This window comes from Mobula hypostoma, chromosome 9, assembly GCF_963921235.1.
Source record: "Mobula hypostoma chromosome 9, sMobHyp1.1, whole genome shotgun sequence".
Classification (NCBI taxonomy): Eukaryota; Metazoa; Chordata; class Chondrichthyes; order Myliobatiformes; family Myliobatidae; genus Mobula; species Mobula hypostoma.
The window spans coordinates 82,507,127-82,529,382 of NC_086105.1; the positions used below are offsets into that span (position 1 = coordinate 82,507,127).

At 44.5% G+C, this 22,256-nt stretch overlaps 1 protein-coding gene across 1 annotated transcript in view; it reads right to left on the minus strand.

The window, feature by feature from the left end:
- Positions 1 to 5,975: 5,975 nt before the first annotated feature.
- The window catches only part of nsmce2 (NSE2 (MMS21) homolog, SMC5-SMC6 complex SUMO ligase), a 224,287-nt gene continuing 208,006 nt past the window's right edge, over positions 5,976 to 22,256 (minus strand). The window contains exons 6-7 of the mRNA XM_063058534.1: positions 21,359 to 21,465; positions 5,976 to 6,210 (exon numbers count right to left, since the gene is read on the minus strand). Of these exons, the coding sequence (XP_062914604.1) occupies positions 6,102 to 6,210; positions 21,359 to 21,465 (216 nt within the window). The 3' untranslated portion in view covers positions 5,976 to 6,101. The remainder of the gene's footprint in view (positions 6,211 to 21,358; positions 21,466 to 22,256) is intronic.

The following is a 22,256-nucleotide window of genomic DNA, read 5'->3' on the forward strand; positions in this document are numbered from 1 at the left end:
AATAAAGAAGGACATCTCCATCGTCCCGGAATGAAAAGCCTCAACCTGAGAGCAGATGCGGCGGAGACGGAGGAATTGCGAGAAGGAGATGGCATTTTTGCAAGAGACAGGGTGAGAAGAGGAATAGTCCAGATAGCTGTGAGAGTCAGTAGGCTTATAGTAGACATCAGTGGATAAGCTGTCTCCAGAGACAGAGACAGAAAGGTCTAGAAAGGGGAGGGAGGTGTCGGAAATGGACCAGGTAAACTTGAGGGCAGGGTGAAAGTTGGAGGCAAAGTTAATAAAGTCAACAAGCTCAGCATGCGTGCAGGAAGCAGCGCCAATGCAGTTGTCGATGTAGCGAAGGAAAAGTGGGGGACAGATACCAGAATAGGCATGGAACATCGATTGTTCCACAAAGCCAACAAAAAGGCAGGCATAGCTGGGACCCATACGGGTGCCCATAGCTACATCTTCAGTTTGGAGGAACTGGGAGGAGCCAAAGGGGAAATTATTAAGAGTAAGGACTAATTCCGCTAGACAGAGCAGAATGGGGGTAGAGGGGAACTGATTAGGTCTGGCCCCAAACAGTCCTTCCAGGTGAGGCGACACTTCACCTGTGAGTCGACTGGGGTGATATACCGCGTCCGGTGCTCCCGATGTGGCCTTCTATATATTGGCGAGACCCGACGCAGACTGGGAGACCGCTTTGCTGAACACCTACGCTCTGTCTGCCAGAGAAAGCAGGATCTCCCAGGGGCCACACATTTTAATTCCACATCCCATTCCCATTCTGACATGTCTATCCACGGCCTCCTCTACTGTAAAGATGAAGCCACACTCAGGTTGGAGGAACAACACCTTATATTCCGTCTGGGTAGCCTCCAACCTGATGGCATGAATGTTGACTTCTCTAACTTCTGCTAATGCCCCACCTCCCCCTCGTACCCCATCTGTTATTTATTTTTATACACACATTCTTTCTCTCACTCTCCTTTTTCTCCCTCTGCCCCTCTGACTATACCACTTGCCAATCCTCTGGGTTCCCCCGCCCACCTTGTCTTTCTCCCCAGACCTCCTGTCCTATGATCCTCTCATATCCCCTTTGCCAATCATCTGTCCAGCTCCTGGCTCCATCCCTCCCCCTCCTGTCTTCTCCTAACATTTTGTAGCTCCCTCTCCCCCTCCCACTTCTAAATCTCTTACTAACTCTTCCTTCAGTTAGTCCTGACGAAGGGCCTCAGCCTGAAACGTCGACTGTACCTCTTCCTGGAGATGCTGCCTGGCCTGCTGCGTTCACCAGCAACTTTGATCAATGTGTTTACAGGTTTCCCCCACCATCCGAAGGTAGAGCGCTCCTATGAAACAGTTCATAAGCCAAAATGTCGTAAAGTGAAGAAGCAATTACCATTTATTTATATGGGGAAAATTTGTGAGCGTTCGCAGACCCAAAAATAACCTACCAAATCATGCCAAATAACACATAAAACCTAAAATAACAGTAACATATAGTAAAAGCAGGAATGATATGATAAATACACAGCCTATATAAAGTAGAAATACTTTTCCACAATCATTACTGCACTGTTCTCCGTAGCGAAAATCTCATGCTGTTGGCAGAAACAGGGCGCAAGCGCTCTCCAGTAACCTTTAAGCTATGAAGCCGCCAAATCATACCAAATAACAAGTAAAAATACACAGCCTATATAAAGTAGAAATAATGTATGTACAGTGTAGTATCACTTACCGGAATTGGTTCAGCGCCGAGCACACTGATGATGGTGTGTTAGACTGAGTCGTCGCAGGTTGGGTGGTGCAGTGGCTCCCATCCTCTGGGCACCGACTGATACCGATCTGCAAAGCATGCAAGAGTGCAGCGGTAGCCGGGAGGCACACAGCACATCTTTAAGAAAAAAGTCGAAATAAACATGCTAATTAATTAGTTGCCGCCCGGCACATAATTGTCGGCCCAGATCAGTGCCGATTTCCGATTGCATCGTCTCTGATCAGGGCCGACAATTATGTGTTGGGCGGCACCTAATTAATTAGCATGTTTATTTCGGCTTTTTTCTTAAAGATGTGCTGTGTGCCTCCTGGCTACCGCTGCATTCTCCACGAATCACAGGGTGGTGGGACACTGGGGTGTCATCTCGTCCTCTGTTTCCATTAGAGCAGGCAGCTCATCTTCTCCTATGACTGCCTGCCTCGATGTAGAAGGTCGAGGTTCGTCCTCTGCTGTGGCTGATGTGGAAGGCTTGCTTGACTGCTGAGCCTCATGCATTTTTCTATCATACAGTTCTTTGTAAGGACTCAAACCATCCTGCAAATATCCCCTAAACCTACGTACCCTTTCAAAATTAAAGTTGTACTTTATCATTGCAGCAAAAATCTCACGCAGTTGCTTCACGTTCAGTTAGCTACTGCATTCGGTTTCGATTGTTATCCTTTCTTCTTCCAATTGCATCAGCTCTTCATTTATCAGTTCTTGGTCATGGGATGCCAAAACCTCTTCAACATCATGTTCGTCAGCTTCACCAGCATCAAAACGCTTAATTATGTCTAGTTTTACGCTAAGTGTAACACCCTTATGAGCTCTTTTAGGTACTTTTCCAATAGAACTCATCTTGCAAACGGCTGCTCACAGGCACGTGTTTAAACAATGCTGGCTAGATTGCTGTTCTGAATCCCGGGGAGAGCGGCTGCTCGGGGAACGCACTGCCTTTTATCGCGCACTGATTTTTTTGCACGCTGCTTTTTTTTTTGTAACAGTGAAAACACCTTCTGAAAGCGAAAACAGGGTACTAATGTAGGTCTTTCATAACAGTGAGGTTTCGTAAAGCGAATGTTCGAAAAGCGGGGACACCTGTAGTCACATGCTCAAAAAATTCAATCAGGCTCGTAAAGCACGATCTGCCTTTCATAAAGCCATGCTGACTATTCCTAATCATATTATGCCTCTCCAAATGTTCATAAATCCTGCCTCTCAGGATCTTCTCCATCAACTTACCAACCACTGTAGTAAGACTCCCTGGTATATAATAAGGGAAAACATCTGCAACCCTCCAATCCTCTGGAACCTCTCCCATCCCCATTGATGATGCAAAGATCATTGCCAGAGGCTCAGCAATCTCCTCCCTCACCTCCCACAGTAGCCTGGGGTACATCTCGTCTGGTCCCGGAGACTTATCCAACTTGATGCTTTCCAAAAGCTCCTGCACATCCTCTTTTTTAATATCTACATGCACAAGCATTTCAGTCTGCTGTAAGTCATCCCTACAATCGCGAAGATCCTTTTCCACAGTGAATACTGAAGCAAAGCATTCATTAAGTACCTATGCCATTTCCTCTGGTTCCATACACACTTTTCCACTGTCACACTTGATTGGTCCTATTCTCTCACATGTTATCCTCTTGCTCTTCACATACTTGTAAAATGCCTTGGGGTTTTCTTTAATCCAGCTCACCAAGGCCTCCTCATGGCCCCTTCTGGCTCTCCTAATTTCCTTCTTAAGCTCCTTCCTGCTAGCCTTATAATCTTCTAGATATCTATCATTACATAGTTTTTTGAACCTTTCGTAAGCTTTTCTTTTCTTCTTGACTAGATTTTCAACAGCCTTTGTACACCATGGTTCCTATACCCTACCATCCCTTCCCCATCTCATTGGAACGTACCTATGCAGGACACCATGCAAATATTTCCTGAACATTTGCCACATTTCTGCTGTACATTTCTCTGAGAACATCTATTCCCAATTTATGCTTCCAAGTTCTGCCTGATGGCTTCATATCTCCCCTTACTCCAATTAAACGTTTCCCATCTTGTCTGTTCCTATCCCTCTCCAATGCTATGGTAAAGGAGTTAGAATTGTGATCACTATCTCCAAAATGCTCTCCCACTGAGAGACCTGACACCTGACCAGGTTCATTTCCCAATACGAGATCAAGTAGTCTCTCCTCTTGTAGGCTTATTGTGTCATGAAACCTTCCTGAACACACCTAACAAACTCCACCCCATCTGAACCCCTTTCTCTAGGGAGATGCCAATCAATATTTGGGAAATTAAAATCTCCCACCACAACAACCCTGTTATTATTACACCTGTCCAAAATCTGTCTCCCTATCTGCTCCTCGATGTCCCTGTTACTATTGGGTGGTGTATAAAAAACACCCAGCAGAGTTATTGACCCCTTCCTATTCCTAACTTCCACCCATAGAGACTCTGTAGACAATCCCTCCATGACTTCCTCCTTTTCTGCAGCCATGACACTACTTCTGATCAGCAGTGCCACGCCCCCACCTCTTTTGCCTCCCACCTGTCCTTTCTGAAACACCTAAAGCCTGGTACTTTAAGTAACCATTTCTGCCCCTGAGCCATCCAAGTCTCAGTATTGGCCACAACATCATAGCTCCAAGTACTGATCCAGGATCTAAGCTGTTGTGCTGCAAAAATCAACGCACTTGGAGCAGGAGCCACGCTGGTTGGAGTGGACGATTTGGAGGGCAGAATACCGGACAGAGGAGTTCTGATGCCTGCCCAGCTGGCCTGAGTGCAAGGGTATATCACTCTAAACACCGAGCCAATTTGGATAGGTTAAAAATGGCTTCTCCAGCAGCAAAATTTAGGTCTTATGCGAATCACTGCGCAGCATGTTCTAGGCTCAGAATGATTCGCTATGGCAAGGCCTGGTCCTAATGCAAGGTACAATATGCTGTTTGGACAATCTAAATGCTGGCCCAGGTTGATTAGAAGGCAGCCTGTCTGGCAAGGTTGAAATCCTCTGGGTGCCAGCCGACTTGGAGAGGTCAAGAACGGCTTCTCTGGCTGCTAAGTCTAGGCCTGGACCGATTTGCTACGGTGGGAGCTGGTTTCTAGGGCAAAGTTTGGACAATTTAAAAGACAGCCTAGATAGCCTAGGGGCTCCTCTGTCCATGATGCTAAAGCTGTGAGACTACCCTCAGCTGCTGTACTTCATGTCTGCAAACTTAGTGGCAATTTGCCACGCTAATATGATGAACTGAATACCAAGGCTTTGGGCCTACTCCAGGGATTTGGATCTCAGGACTCAATTTGGTTTGGAATTTGCTGCTCACTTCTATTGTTTGCACGATTTGTTTTTTTCTCTTTCTCTGGGAGCACTGTGGTTTGGTCTTTTTTGTCAATTGGGTTCTTTCAGATTTCTTGCTTTGCAAACAAATTTCAAAGCTATATAATTTATACATTCTTTGATAATAAGTGCACTTTGAAATCTTTGACGAAGTTACTACCTTCTTTCTTTCCAATATTTAGAAAGTTTAAAATTTATGATTTCCTTCTGATACCTAGAAAAAGTCTCAACGTCAGTTTGTGTGTTGCACAGTGTGTTCTGACTAGTTTGTAATGCCATTTATCAATTCTGGTGTCAGGGATTTCCCACTCACTACTTCCTCTGTTTTATGTATCTGAAGTAAATCTGGCCTTTTTTTCTGGTTAAATTTGTAAGGAATGCATTTTCAAATGGGTTTTACTTTGGAAAATCAACAGCTGCCGGCTCCTTATGGACACTTTGCTAGTTTGGAGTCAGCGGTCTCTGTAAATACTACTTTCATCTCCAGTTCCGAAAGCTAAACCTCCAAGCCCTCACTTCAGGCTGTAATACGTAAGTGAGACAGAGATTTCTAACTGATCCAGTCAGAGGGTCATTGAAAATCCATGAGAATTCTGTCAAGCAATTCACATAACCATATATTATGTGCAATATGTTGATGCAAATCTTCCGACCACCCAATTACATGTTCTTCTGCTTCCTCATCACTGTTCAAAATTCAGAATTTTCAACATTGTGTATTATCCAGTTTCATTCTCTGATGGCAGCCAATCAATTATTGCATGTAATTTAACCTGAAAAAAGCCAGATTTATTGCAGACACATAAAACAAAGAAAGTTATCAGTGGCAAATCCCAAAACAGCAAAGCTGATAAATGGCATTGCAATATGTGATTTTAATGAAACAAACATATATAACACAGCATAAATTTTGGTCAAATAGTTTAATTGTCTGTGATTAATCTCACAGCATAACTTTCTCGTAGATCTGACAAAATCTTTTTCATTGCAATTGCCTGCTATATCTGTGACCAGGAATCATGGTTTTTGGCGCCTTCTGTGATTCTCAATAGCTCTCCTCAGGGTAGTATCCGTTGAAAGATCAAGTTGTTTCAGATCTCCATTATCGCACCCAACAACTGGGCACCTATTTCAGAAAGAAAGAAAAACAAATTCAATGCAGATGTCCATTTCTTGAGAAAATATTTCTTACTGATAGAAACATAGAAAACATACAGCACAATACAGGCCCTTTGGCCCACAAAGCTGTGATGAATACGTCCCTACCTTAGAACTACAGTACCTAGGCTTTACCCATAGCCCTCTATTTTTCTAAGCTCCATGCAGCCATCAAGGAGTCTCTTAAAAGATCCAATCGTTTCCACCTCCACCACCGCCGCCGGCAGCCCATTCCATGCACTCACCACACTCTGCGTAAAAAACTTACCCCTGACATAGAAATATAGAAAACCTACAACATAATACAGGCCCTTCAGCCCAAAAAGTTGTGCCGAACATGTCCCTGCCTCAGAAATTACTAGGCTTACTCATAGCCCTCTGTTTTTCTAAGCTTCATGTACCTATCCAAAAGTCTCTTAAAAGACCCAATTCTATCTGCCTCCACCACTGTTGCTGGCAGCCCATTCCACGCACTCACCACTCTCTGCGTAAAAAACTTACCCCAGACATCTCCCCTGTACCTACTTCCCCAGCACCTTAAACCTGTGTCCTCTTGTGGCAACCATTTCAGCCCTGGGAAAAAGCCTCTAACGATCCACACGATCAATGCCTCTCATCATCTTACACACCTCTATCAGGTCACCCCTCATCCTCCGTGGCTCCAAGGAGAAACTTCACTCAAACTGAACTCCCCAATCCAGGCAACATCCTTGTAAGTCTCCTCTGCACCCTTTATATGGTTTCCACATCCATCCAGTAGTGAGGCGACCGGAACTGAGCACAGTACTCCAAGTGGGGTCTGACCAGGGTCCTATATAGCTGCAACATTACCTCTTGGCTCTTAAACTCAATCCCACGATCGATGAAGGCCAATGCACTGTTTGCCTTGTCAACCACAGAGTTAACCTTTGAGTGTCCTATGGACTCAGACCTCAAGATCCCTCTTATCCTCCACACTGCCAAGAATCTTACCATTAATACTATATTCTGCTATCGTATTTGACCTACCAAAATGAACCAGCTCACACTTATCTGGTTTGAACTCCATCGGCCAATTTTCAGCCCATTTCTGCATCCTATCAATGTCCCGTTGTAACCGCTGACAGCCCTCCACACTATCCACGATACCCCCAACCTTTGTGTCACCAGCAATTTACTAACCCATCCCTCCACTTCCTCATCCAGGTCATTTATAAAATTCACAAAGAGTAGGGGTCCCAGAACAGATCCCTGAGGCATACCACAGGTCACCAGCCACCATGCAGAATATGACCAGTTAATAACCACTCTTTGCCTTCTGTGGGCAAGCTATTTCCAATTTCACAAAGCAATGTCCCCTTGGATCCTTACTTTCTCAATAAGCCTTGCATCGGGTACCTTATCAAATGCCTTGCTAAAATCCATATACACATCTATGGCTCTACCTTCATCAATGTGCTTAGTCACATCCTCAAAAAATTCAATCAGGCTCATAAGGCATGATACATCAAAGTTGCTGGTGAACGCAGCAGGCCAAGCAGCATCTATAGGAAGAGGTGCAGTCGACGTTTCAGGCTGAGACCCTTCGTCAGGACTAACTGAAGGAAGAGTGAGTAAGGGATTTGAAAGCTGGAGGGGGAGGGGGAGATGCAAAATGATAGGAGAAGACAGGAGGGGGAGGGATAGAGCCGAGAGCTGGACAGGTGATAGGCAAAAGGGGATACGAGAGGATCATGGGACAGGAGGTCCGGGAAGAAAGACGGGGGGGGGGGTGACCCAGAGGATGGGCAAGAGGTATATTCAGAGGGACAGAGGGAGAAAAAGGAGAGTGAGAGAAAGAATGTGTGCATAAAAATGAGTAACAGCTGGGGTACGAGGGGGAGGTGGGGCCTAGCGGAAGTTAGAGAAGTCAATGTTCATGCCATCAGGTTGGAGGCTACCCAGACGGAATATAAGGTGTTGTTCCTCCAACCTGAGTGTGGCTTCATCTTTACAGTAGAGGAGGCCGTGGATAGACATGTCAGAATGGGAATGGGATGTGGAATTAAAATGTGTGGCCACTGGGAGATCCTGCTTTCTCTGGCGGACAGAGCGTAGATGTTCAGCAAAGCGGTCTCCCAGTCTGCGTCGGGTCTCACCAATATATAAAAGGCCACATCGGGAGCACCGGACGCAGTATATCACCCCAGTCGACTCACAGGTGAAGTGATGCCTCACCTGGAAGGACTGTTTGGGGCCCTGAATGGTGGTAAGGGAGGAAGTGTAAGGGCATGTGTAGCACTTGTTCCGCTTACACGGATAAGTGCCAGGAGGGAGATCAGTGGGGAGGGATGGGGGGGACGAATGGACAAGGGAGTTGTGTAGGGAGCGATCCCTGCCTAATGCAGAGAGAGGGGGGGAGGGAAAGATGTGCTTAGTAGTGGGATCCCGTTGGAGGTGGCGGAAGTTACGGAGAATAATATGTTGGACCCGGAGGCTGGTGGGGTGGTAGGTGAGGACCAGGGGAACCCTATTCCTAGTGGGGTGGTGGGAGGATGGAGTGAGAGCAGATGTACGTGAAATGGAGGAGATGCTTTTAAGAGCAGAGTTGATAGTGGAGGAAGGGAAGCCCCTTTCTTTAAAAAAGGAAGACATCTCCCTCGTCCTAGAATGAAAAGCCTCATCCTGAGAGCAGATGCGGCGGAGACGGAGGAATTGCGAGAAGGGGATGGCATTTTTGCAAGAGACAGGGTGAGAAGAGGAATAGTCCAGATAGCTGTGAGAGTCAGTAGGCTTATAGTAGACATCAGTGGATAAGCTGTCTCCAGAGACAGAGACAGAAAGATCTAGAAAGGGGAGGGAGGTGTCGGAAATAGACCAGGTAAACTTGAGGGCAGGGTGAAAGTTGGAGGCAAAGTTAATAAAGTCAACAAGCTCAGCATGCGTGCAGGAAGCAGCACCAATGCAGTCGTCAATATAGCGAAGGAAAAGTGGGGGACAGATACCAGAATAGACACGGAACATAGTTCCGTGGAACATGGGTTCCACAAACCCAACAAAAAGGCAGGCATAGCTAGGACCCATACGGGTGCCCATAGCTACACCTTTAGTTTGGAGGAAATGGGAGGAGCAAAAGGAGAAATTATTAAGAGTAAGGACTAATTCCGCTAGACGGAGCAGAGTGGTGGTAGAGGGGAACTGATTAGGTCTGGAATCCAAAAAGAAGCGTAGAGCTTTGAGACCTTCCTGATGGGGGATGGAAGTATATAAGGACTGGACATCCATGGTGAAAATAAAGCGGTGGGGGCCAGGGAACTTAAAATCATCGAAAAGTTTAAGAGCGTGAGAAGTGTCACGAACATAGGTCGGAAGGGATTGAAGGTGATAAAACAGTGTCGAGGTATGCAGAAACGAGTTCGGTGGGGCAGGAGCAAGCTGAGACAATAGGTTGGCCAGGACAGGCAGGTTTGTGGATCTTGGGTAGGAGGTAGAAACGGGAAGTGAGGGGTGTGGGAACTATAAGGTTGGTAGCAGTGGATGGGAGATCCCCTGAGCGGATAAAGTCGTTGATAGTGTGGGAGACAATGGCCTGGTGCTCCTTGGTGGGGTCACGATCGAGGGGTAAATAAGAGGAGGTATCCGCGAGTTGTCGCTGTGCCTCGGCATGGTAGAGGTCAGTACGCCAGACTACAACAGCACCCCCTTTATCAGCGGGTTTAATAATAAGGTTAGGATTAGTGCGGAGGGAGTGGAGAGCAGAGCGTTCCGAAGGAGTGAGGTTGGAATGGGGACAAGGTGCGGTGAAGTCGAGACGGTTGATGTCCCGTCGGCAGTTGGCAATAAAGAGATCCAGAGCAGGCAGAAGACCAGAGCGGGGTGTCCATGAAGAAGAGGAGGGTTGAAGATGGGAGAAGGGGTCATCAGTGGGGGTGGAAGAGTCCTTGCCGAAGAAGTAGGCTAGGAGACGGAGACGGCGGAAGAAAAGTTCCGCATCGTGGCGAACACGGAACTCGCTGAGGTGTGGGCGAAGGGGGACAAACGTGAGGCCCTTACTGAGAACAGAGCGTTCTGCCTCCGACAGTTGAAGGTCGGAGGGGATGGTAAAGACCCGGCACGGATGAGAGCTGGGATCAGAGGGGGGAGGGGGGAGGCTGGGGGTGTCAGTGGAGAGGGGAGGGTTGGGGTGAGAGGAAGATGGAGCCTCATAAGGCATGACCTGCCTTTGACAAAGCCATGCTGACTATTCCTAATCATATTATGCCTCTCCAAATGTTCATAAATTCTGCCTCTCAGAATCTTCTCCATCAAAGTAGCAACCACTGAAGTAAGCCTCACTGGCCCATAATTTCCTGGGCTATCCCTACTCCCTATCTTGAATAAGGGAACAACACCCACAACCTTCCAATTCTCCGGAACCTCTCCCGTCCTCATTGATGATGCAAAGATCATTGCCAGAGGCTCAGCAATCTCCTCCCTCGCTTCCCACAGTAGCCTGGGGTACATCCAGTCCGGTCCCAGTGACTTACCCAACTTGATGCTTTCCAAAAGCTCCAGCACATCCCTTTTCTTAATATCTACATTCTTAGCTTTTCAGTCATCCCTAAAATCGCCAAGATCCTTCTCCATAGTGAATACTGAAGTGAAGTATTCATTAAGTACTACCGCCATTTCTTCTGGTTCCATATACACTTTTCCATTATCACACTTGATTGCTCCTATTCTCTTATGTCTTATCCTCTTGCTCTTCACATACTTGTAGAATGCCTTGGGGTTTTCCTTAATCCTGTCCACCAAGGCCTTCTCATGGCCCCTTCTGGCTTTCCTTATATTATTCTTAAGTTCCCTCCTGCTAGCCTTATAATCTCCTAGATTCATATCATGACCTAATTTTTTGAACCTTTCGTAAGCTCTTCTTTTCTTCTTGACGAGATTTACACCAGCCTTTGTAAACCATGGATCTTGTAACCTACCATCTTTTCCATGTCTCATTGAACGTAAGAATATTGTGATGGGAGATTTTAATTTCCCAAATATCGATTGGCATCTCCCTAGAGGTTTAGAAGGGGTGGAGTTTGTTAGGTGTGTTCAGGAAGGTTTCTTCACACAATATGTAGATAAGCCTACAAGAAGAGAGGCTGTACTTGATTTGGTATTGGGATATGAACCTGGTCAGGTGTCAGATCTCTTAGTGGGAGAGAATTTTGGAGATAGTGATCATAATTCTATCTCCTTTACAGTAGCATTGGAGAGAGATAGGAACAGACAAGTTCGTAAAGCGTTTAATTGGAGTAAGGGGAATTATGAGGCTATCAGGCAGGAAATTGGAAGCTTAAATTGGAAACAAATGTTCTCAGGGAAAAGTACGGAAGAAATGTGGCAAATGTTCAGGGGATATTTGTGTGGAGTTCTGCATAGGTTTGTTCCAATGAGACAGGGAAGTTATAGTAGGGTACAGGAACTGTGGTGTACAAAGGCTGTAATAAATCAAGTAAAGAAGAAAAGAAAAGCTTACAAAAGGTTCAGAGAGCTCGGTAATATTAGAGATCTAGAAGATTATAAGGCTAATAGGAAGGAGCTTAAGAAGGAAATTAGGAGAGCCAGAAGGGGCCATGAGAAAGCCTTGGCAGGCAGGATTAAGGAAAACCCCAAGGCATTCTACAAGTATGTGAAGAGCAAGAGGATAAGATGTGAAAGAATAGGACCTATCAAGTGTTACAGTGGGAAAGTATGTATGGAACCGGAGGAAATAGCAGAGGTACTTAATACTTTACTTCAGTATTCACTATGGAAAAGGATCTTGGTGGTTGTCGTGTTGACTTGCAGCAGACTGAAAAGCTTGAGCATGCAGATATTAAGAAAGAGGATGTGCTGGAGCTTTTGGAAAGCATCAAGTTAGATAAGTCGCTGGGACCGGATGAGATGTACCCCAGGCTACTGTGGGAGGTGAGGGAGGAGATTGCTGAGCCTCTGGCAATGATCTTTGCATCATCAATGGGGACGGGAGAGGCTCCGGAGGATTGGAGGGTTGCGGATGTTGTTCCCTTATTAAAGAAAGGGAGTAGAAATAGCCCAGGAAATTATAGACCAGTGAGTCTTACCTCACTGGTTGGTAAGTTGATGGAGAAGATCCTGAGAGGCAGGATTTATGAACATTTGGAGAGGTATAATATGATTAAGAATAGTCAGCATGGCTTTGTGAAGAGCAAGTTGTGCCTTATGAGCCTGATTGAATTTCTTGAGGATGTGACTAAACACGTTGATGAAGGTAGAGCAGTTGATGTAGAGTATATTGATTTCAGCAAGGCATTTGATCAGGTACCCCATGCAAGGCTTATTGAGAAAGTAAGGAGGCATGGGATCCAAGGGGACATTGCTTTGTTGATCCAGAACTGGCTTGCCCACAGAAGGCAAAGAGTGGTTGTAGACGGGTCATATTCTGCATGGAGGTCGGTCACCAGTGGTGTGCCTCAGGGATCTGTTCTGGTACCCTTACTCATCGTGATTTTTATAAGTGACCTGGATGAGGAAGTGGAGGGATGGGTTAGTACGTTTGCTGATGACACAAAGGTTGGAGGTGTTGTGAATAGTGTAGGGGGCTGTCAGAGATTACAGTGGGATATCGATAGGATGCAAAACTGGGCTGAGAAGTGGCAGACGGAGTTCAACCCAGATAAGTGTGAGGTGGTTCATTTTGATAGGTCAAATATGATGGCAGAATATAGTCTTACAGGTGTCCCCTGCTTTTCGAACGTTCGCTTTACGAAACCTCACGGTTACGAAAGACCTACATTAGTACCCTGTTTTCGCTTTCAGAAGGTGTTTTCACTGTTACGAAAAAAAGTAGCACACAATAAAAGGCAGCGCGTGCCCCGAGCAGCCGCTCTCCCCCGGATTTGTAACTGCATTCTTGCCGGCATTGCTTAAACACATGCCTGTAAGCAGTCGCTTGCAAGATGAGTTCTATGGAATCGGAAAAAGAGCTCATAAGGGTGTTACACTTAGCGTAAAACTAGACATAATTAAGCGTTTCGAACATGGTGAACGAAGTAAGGACAAAGTGAGTTTGGCTTGTGGAAGCTGACGAACATGATGTTGAAGATGTTTTGGCATCCCATGACCAAGATCTGATAGATGAAGAGCTGATGCAATTGGAAGAAAAAAGGATAACAATCGAAACCGAATGAGTAATGATAAAGTACGACTTTAATTTTGAAAGGGTACGTCGGTTTAGGAGATATTTGCAGGATGGTTTGAGTCCTTACAAAGAACTGTGTGATAGAAAAATGCGCGAGGCTCAGCAGTCAAGCAAGCCTTCCACATCAGACGACGAAACTCGACCTTCGACATCGAGGCGGACAGAGATAGAAGATGACCTGCCTGCCCTAATGGAAACAGATGATGACGAGATGACACCCCAGTGTCCCACCACCCCAACCCCCAGGCCACGGACAGATACCGACTCGCGGAGAATGCAACGATAGCCGGGAGGCACACAGCACATCTTTAAGAAAAAAGCCGAAATAAACATGCTAATTAATTAGGTGCCGCTGACATGTAATTGTCGGCCCAGGTCCGAGACGACACAATCGGAAATAGGCACTGATATGGGCTGACAATTACGTGCCGGGCGGCACCTAATTAATTAGCATGTTTGTTTCGGCTTTTTTCTTAAAGATGGGCTGTGTGCCTCCCAGCTATCGCTGCATTCCTGCATGCTTCGCGGCAATGTATTGCTCGGCAGCCTGGAGGGTGGGGGCCACTGCACCACCCAAACTCTGACTCAGCCTAACACACCATCATCAGTGTGCTCGGCGTTGTCTTCCCGATTCCGGTAAGTGAGACTACACTGTACATACATTATTTCTACTTTATATAGGCTGTGTAGTTTTACGTGTTATTTGGTATGATTTGGCAGCTTCATAGCTTAAAGGTTACCGGAAAGCGCTTGCGCCGTGTTTTTGCCAACAGCGCTTGCGTGAGATTTTCGCTATGGAGAACAGTGCAGTAATGATTGTGGAAAGGTATTTCTGCTTTATATAGGCTGTGCATTTAAATCATATTATTCCTGCTTTTACTATATGTTATTGTTATTTTGGGTTTTATGTGTTATGATTTGGTAGGTTATTTTTGGGTCTGCGAACGCTCACAAAATTTTCCCATATAAATAAATGGTAATTGTTTCTTCGCTTTACGACAATTCGGCTTATGAACCGTTTCATAGGAATGCTCTACCTTCGGATGGCGGGGGAAACCTGTATTGGTAAGACTCTTGGCAGTGTGGAGGATCAGAGGGAGTCCATAGGACACCCCAAGCAGCTGCGCAGGTTGACTGACTCTGTAGTTAAGAAGGTGTACGGTGTATTGGCCTTCATCAATTGTGGAATTGAATTTAGGAGCCGAGAGTTAATGTTGCAGCTATATAGGACCCTGGTCAGATCCCACTTGGAGTACTGTGCTCAGTTCTGGTCGCCTCACTACAGGAAAGATGTGGAAGCCATAGAAAGGGTGCAGAGGAGATTTACAAGGATGTTGCCTGGATTGGGGAGCATGCCTTATGAGAATAGGTTGAGTGAACTCGGCCTTTTCTCCTTGGAGCGATGCAGGATGAGATAGAGGTGTATAAGATGATGAGAGGGATTGATTGTGTGGATAGTCAGAAGCTTTTTCCCAGGGCTGAAATGGCTAGCATGAGAGGGCACAGTTTTAAGATGCTTGGAAGTAGGTACAGATGAGATGTCAGGGGTAAGTTTTTTACGCAGAGAGTGGTGAGTTCGTGGAATGGGCAGTCGGCGCCGGTGCTGGAAGCGGATACGAATGGGTCTGTGTAACCCTAGGTAATTTCTAAAGTAAGTACATGTTCGGCAGAGCATTGTGGGCCGAAAGGTCGGTATTGTGTTGCAGGTTTCCAGTAGGGCATATCTTGCAAATTCGCTTTCCCTTTGCTCACCTCTTCATTATTGGCGCTGATAGTTTACCACAAAAGCCTAGTAATTTCTAAGGTAGCGACATGTTCGGCACAACTTTGTGTGCCGAAGGGCCTGTATTGTGCTGTAGGTTTTTTATGTTTCCAACACTGGAACTTCATGCAAATATCCCCTGAACATTTGCCACATTTCTTCTGTATCTTTCCCTGAGAACACCTATTTCCAATTTATGCTTCCAAGTTCCTGCCTGATAGCCTCGTATTTCCCCTTACTCCAGTTAAACGTTTCCCTAACTTGTCTGTTCCTATCCCTCTCCAATGCTATGGTAAAGGAGATAGAATTGTGATCGCTATCTCCAAAATGCTCTCCCACTGAGAGACCTGACACCTGACCAGCTTCATTTCCCAATATCAAATCAAGTACAGCCTCTCCTCTTGTAGGCTTATCTAAATATTGTGTCAAGAAACCTTTCTGAACACACCTAACAAATTCCACCCCATCTAAACCCCTCACTCTACGGAGTTGCCAATCAATACTTGGGAAATTAAAATCTCCCACCACAACAACCCTGTTTTGAGAAAAGTAAAAGTGGCAGGCCAACAAATCCAGGGCAAGCATTAAAAAGGGCCACTTTTCAACATAATTGTATAAGGGCTAAGAGAGTTGTAAAAGAGCGCCTGAAGGCTTTATGTGTCAATGCAAGGAGCATTCGTAATAAGGTGGATGAATTGAAAGTGCAGATTATTATTAATGATTATGATATAATTGGGATCACAGAGACATGGCTCCAGGGTGACCAGGGATGGGAGCTCAACGTTCAGGGATATTCAATATTCAGGAGGGATAGACATGAAGGAAGGGGAGGTGGGGTGGCGTTGCTGGTTAAAGAAGAGATTAACGCAATAGAAAGGAAGGACATAAGCCGGGAAGATGTGGAATCGATATGGGTAGAGCTGCGTAACACTAAGGGGCAGAAGACGCTGGTGGGAGTTGTGTACAGGCCACCTAACAGTAGTAGTGAGGTCGGAGATGGTATTAAACAGGAAATTAGAAATGTGTGCAATAAAGGAACAGCAGTTATAATGGGTGACTTCAATCTACATGTAGACTGGGTGAACCAAATTGGTAAAGGTACTAAGGAAGAGGATTTCTTGGAATGTATGCGGGATGGTTTTTTGAACCAACATGTCGAGGAACCAACTAGAGAGGAGGCTATTCTGGACTGGGTTTTGAGCAATGAGGAAGGTTAATTAGCGATCTTGTCGTGAGAGGCCCCTTGGGTAAGAGTGACCATAATATGGTGGAATTCTTCATTAAGATGGAGAGTGAGATAGTTAATTCAGAAACAAAGGTTCTGAACTTAAAGAGGGGTAACTTTGAAGGTATGAGACGTGAATTAGCTAAGATAGACTGGCAAATGACACTTAAAGGATTGACGGTGGATATGCAATGGCAAGCATTTAAAGGTTGCATGGATGAACTACAACAATTGTTCATCCCAGTTTGGCAAAAGAATAAATCAAGGAAGGTAGTGCACCCATGGCTGACAAGAGAAATTAGGGATAGTATCAATTCCAAAGAAGTAGCATACAAATTAGCCAGAGAAAGTGGCTCACCTGAGGACTGGGAGAAATTCAGAGTTCAGCAGAGGAGGACAAAGGGCTTAATTAGGAAGGGGAAAAATGATTATGAGAGAAAACTGGCAGGGAACATAAAAACGGACTGTAAAAGCTTTTATAGATATGTAAAAAGGAAAAGACTGGTAAAGACAAATGTAGGTCCCCTGCAGACAGAAACAGGTGAATTGATTACAGGGAGCAAGGACATGGCAGACCAATTGAATAATTACTTTGGTTCTGTCTTCACTAAGGAGGACATAAATAATCTTCCAGAAATAGTAAGGGACAGAGGGTCCAGTGAGATGGAGGAACTGAGTGAAATACATGTGAGTAGGGAAGTGGTGTTAGGTAAATTGAAGGGATTGAAGGCAGATAAATCCCCAGGGCCAGATGCTCTGCATCCTAGAGTGCTTAAGGAAGTAGCCCAAGAAATAGTGGATGCATTAGTGATAATTTTTCAAAACTCGTTAGATTCTGGACTAGTTCCTGAGGATTGGAGGGTGGCTAATGTAACCCCACTTTTTAAAAAAGGAGGGAGAGAGAAACCGGGGAATTATAGACCGGTTAGCCTAACGTCGGTGGTGGGGAAACTGCTGGAGTCAGTTATCAAGGATGTGATAACAGCACATTTGGAAAGCGGTGAAATGATCGGACAAAGTCAGCATGGATTTGTGAAAGGAAAATCATGTCTGACGAATCTCATAGAATTTTTTGAGGATGTAACTAGTAGAGTGGATAGGGGAGAACCAGTGGATGTGGTATATTTGGATTTTCAAAAGGCTTTTGACAAGGTCCCACACAGGAGATTAGTGTGCAAACTTAAAGCACACGGTATTGGGGGTAAAGTATTGGTGTGGGTGGAGAATTGGTTAGCAGACAGGAAGCAAAGAGTGGGAATAAACGGGACCTTTTCAGAATGGCAGGCGGTGACTAGTGGGGTGCCGCAAGGCTCAGTGCTGGGACCCCAGTTGTTTACAATATATATTAATGACTTGGATGAGGGATTTAAATGCAGCATCTCCAAGTTTGCGGATGACACGAAGCTGGGTGGCAGTGTTAGCAGTGAGGAGGATGCTAAGAGGATGCAGGGTGACTTGGATAGGTTGGGTGAGTGGGCAAACTCATGGCATATGCAATTTAATGTGGATAAATGTCAAGTTATCCACTTTGGTGGCAAAAATAGGAAAACAGGTTATTATCTGAATGGTGGCCGATTAGGAAAAGGGGAGGTGCAACGAGACCTGGGTGTCATTATACACCAGTCATTGAAAGTGGGCATGCAGGTACAGCAGGCGGTGAAAAAGGCAAATGGTATGCTGGCATTTATAGCGAGAGGATTCGAGTACAGGAGCAGGGAGGTACTACTGCAGTTGTACAAGGCCTTGGTGAGACCACACCTGGAGTATTGTGTGCAGTTTTGGTCCCCTAATCTGAGGAAAGACATCTTTGCCATAGAGGGAGTACAAAGAAGGTTCACCAGATTGATTCCTCGGATGGCAGGACTTTCATATGAAGAAAGACTGGATGAACTGGGCTTGTACTCGTTGGAATTTAGAAGATTGAGGGGGGATCTGATTGAAACGTATAAGATCCTAAAGGGATTGGACAGGCTGGATGCAGGAAGATTGTTCCCGATGTTGGGGAAGTCCAGAACGAGGGGTCACAGTTTGAGGATAGAGGGGAAGCCTTTTAGGACTGAGATTAGGAAAAACTTCTTCACACAGAGAGTGGTGAATCTGTGGAATTCTCTGCCACAGGAAACTATTGAGGCCAGTTCATTGGCTATGTTTAAGAGGGAGTTAGATATGGCCCTTGTGGCTACAGGGGTCAGGGGGTATGGAGGGAAGGCTGGGGTGGGGTTCTGAGTTGGATGATCGGCCATGATCATAATAAATGGCGCAGGCTCGAAGGGCCGAATGGCCTACTCCTGCACCTATTTTCTATGTTTCTATATTATTACTCCTTTCCAGGATCTGTCTCCCTATCTGCTCCTCGATATCCCTGTTACTATTGGGTGGTCTATAAAAAAGCACCCAGTATAGTTATTGACCCCCTTCCTATTCGTAACTTCCACCCACAGAGACTCCGTAGACAACCCCTCCATGACTTCCTCCTTTTCTGCAGCCGTGACACTATCTCTGATCAACAGTGCCATGTCCACACCTCTTTTGCCTCCCTCCCTGTCCTTTTTGAAACATCTAAAGCCAGGCACTTGAAGTAGCCATTCCTGCCTCTGCACCATCCAATTCTCTGTAATGGCCACAACATCATAGCTCCAAGTGCTGATCCACACTCTAAGCTCTTCCACTTTGTTAATGATACTCCTCAAAAATTTGATAAACCTCAAGAATTAGCAGTATTTTAAACCATTTAGTAAAACTAAATCCAGGATCATTTTCATGCCTGTTGAAAATAATGTAACATTATTCTTAAAAAAAAACATATTGCAGATGTTGGAAATCTGAAATAATGAAACAAAATATTTGTTTCAAGCAGTACACAAAAGAGGAACAGTTAACATTTCAATTTAATAATCATTCATCAGAATTTAGAAAAGTTAAAAATAAACCAAACTTTCAGTTGAAAGTCTATTTTGCTCTCTGGCACCCTTACTAAGTGAGAACCTATCAACCTCTGCTTCAAGTATACCCAATGACTTGGCTTCCACAACCATCTGTGGCAATGAATTCCACAGATTCACTACCCTCTGCCTATTCTGATTGTATTTCTGATGTATTCTCGTTAGGATAAGGAGATTACAATTTCAACATAATATTGCAGGAGTATTCAATAGTTTAAGGGTGGGAAGGAAAAAGATTGCCCAATTTAACAAAAAAATCCTATTCCAATTACTAAAATCACTTTAAGAATGTGGGTTTTAGAAATTAATCAAACGTTGTTTTACACCTGGGTACGTGCAATTGACCACTTATTTTATTGGCATGTCAGGAAAAACCCAATTAAAAGACAAAATATATTAGTTTAAAAATGATGGTAATGGAAGACTATAATAACCTAGCATCAATTATTGCAGTTAAAGAGAGATAGAAACATAGAAAATCTACAGCACAATACAGGCCCTTCAGCCACAATGCTGTACCGAACATGTATTTATTTTAGAAATTACCTAGGGTTATCCATAGCCTCTATTTTTCTAAGCTCCATGTACCTATCCAGGAGTCTCTTAAAAGACCCTATCTTATCGGCCTCCGTCACCAGCAGCCCATTCCTTGCACTTATCACCCTCTGTGTAAAAAACTTGCTCCTGACATCTCCTTTGTACCTACTTCCAAGCACCTTAAAACTGTGCAAGATACAGCACAAGAAACAAGAACCTTTGGCCCACAAATTCCTCACTGACCATCATCAAACTCCTCTAACCAAATGTATTCCCACATTCCCAACAAATCCTCTCAAGTTTCTTTAGCTCATCTGCACACTATGGCATTTAGTCAATTAACCTGCAGGTTTTTGGAGTGTGAGAGGAAACCACAGAGTGCAACACAGCTCCATTAGCTATGCCACCTTGTTAAAATCATCAGAAAGATTTTCTGTACTTTTTAAAGTTAAGTTTAAGCCCAATCCTTTGACTGCCTTATTTGGTATTGTTGAGGAAAGATCTATAATTTTAGAGCCTTCTCATTTGCGGGTACTGGCTTTTATTTCTCTTAGGGCTACAAGGGCAATCTTGCTTAAATGGAAGGAGGTTGCCCCTCCCCCACACATGCTCAATGGTTATGCGATGTTATGTCATGTTTAAATTTAGAAAAGATTTGTTGTTCGATTTCGGATTCTAATTAAGATTTTCAAACGTTATGGGAACCCTTTCTGAACTATTTTGAAAATCTTTGAATTGTTATTGTTATTAAAATATAGATCTGGGCTATTATTATAAAACACTATATGGTAAAGTACTTTTTTTTTCTTTTGTTTTTTCTAGCAGCCAGCTTTGTCTTGGTAGTGGGTGTAGATTTTTTATGATATAATTAACCATATTATTGTATTTCATAATTCAATTTATTTTTTTGATTATCGGATACCGTGATTGTATCAGTGTGATTTATATATAGTGCATTTTGTGCTACCTTATTTTGATTTATAATAAGTATCCTTATGAATTCTGTATTTGTGTATATGAAATTTAATAAAAATATTGGAAAAAGAAAAGAAAGAAAGATTAGCTTTGTCATATGGACCCCAAATGGTGTCATTTTTGCACCAACGATCAACAGTCCAAGGATGTACTGGAGGTTGATACACTTTTAGCACCAACGTAACATGCCCACAACATGCCTAACCATACATCTTTGGAATTTGAGTGGAAACCAGAGCACCTGGAGGAAACCCAAGTGGTGATGGGGTACATACTCCTTACAGGCAGAGACAGGAATCGAAGGCTGATTGGTGATCACTGTCATGGTAAAGGGATGCGCTTACCATAATGCTACCATGACGACCCAATTAAATGTGCAATAGGTAATTAATTGTTACTAATATAAATAACAGGGATATGAAGAGGATAGTAGTCACCTAAACCTGAAGACTGTGTTTAGCGAAAAGTATTTGTGAGATCAGTAATTAGGATGTAGTGAGAAGTGTTCCACTCCCAACTCACCGCGCCTTCTTCCTTTGTTTGTGCTTGGTTTGAATTATTTTTATTATGGCTTCCTCTTCATAACTATGACCACAAACTTTATTCTTCACAGGGCATTCCATTTCTCTCTGCAGATACAAATTAAAAGCTAATTAATAACTGTTTTGTTCTTTCCTTGACAAGACACATTGGCAGGATTCTCCATGATATTTGATGTCGATGCTGCTGATGAGGCCAGCACACATGCTTTTCTTAGAAAAGTTTATGGAATAAAATTACAATTTTAGTTCCATATACAGCACCTTCATTTTGATACCACAAATACGTTTGTACATCAACAGACTTCTCCCTGAGGGCATCGTGTCTGTAACTTTTTGCCAAGATATGCGAGTCTGAATATTTCTTCTTCAAAATCATCTGTAGGCATACTTGACTCCATAGTGAGAGGTACAGAAAGGGGTTTCTGCGGCAACAGGCGGGATTTAAGGATGGTGTGTTGCCTCCCTGGTGCCAGGATCAAGGACGTCACGGACCGGTTGCAGGGCATCCTCAAGGGTGAAGGTGAACAGCCGGAAGTGGTGGTGCATGTCGGCACAAATGACGTTGGGAAGAGGAGGAAAGAAATTCTGCAGCGTGACTTCAGAGAACTCGGAAGAAGGCTGAAAAGCAGGACCTCTAGGGTGGTTATCTCCGGTTTGCTTCCAGTTCCTCGTGCTGGAGAGGACAGGAACAGGGAGATAAGGGATCTGAACGTGTGGCTGAGGAGCTGGTGTGGGAAGCAGGGATTTAGATTCTTAGACCACTGGGATCTGTTTTGGGGTAAGGATGAATTGTACAAAAGGGACGGGTTGCACCATAACAGGCGGGGAATAAGCATTCTGGCAGGCAGGTTTGCCACTGCTACACGGGTGTGTTTAAA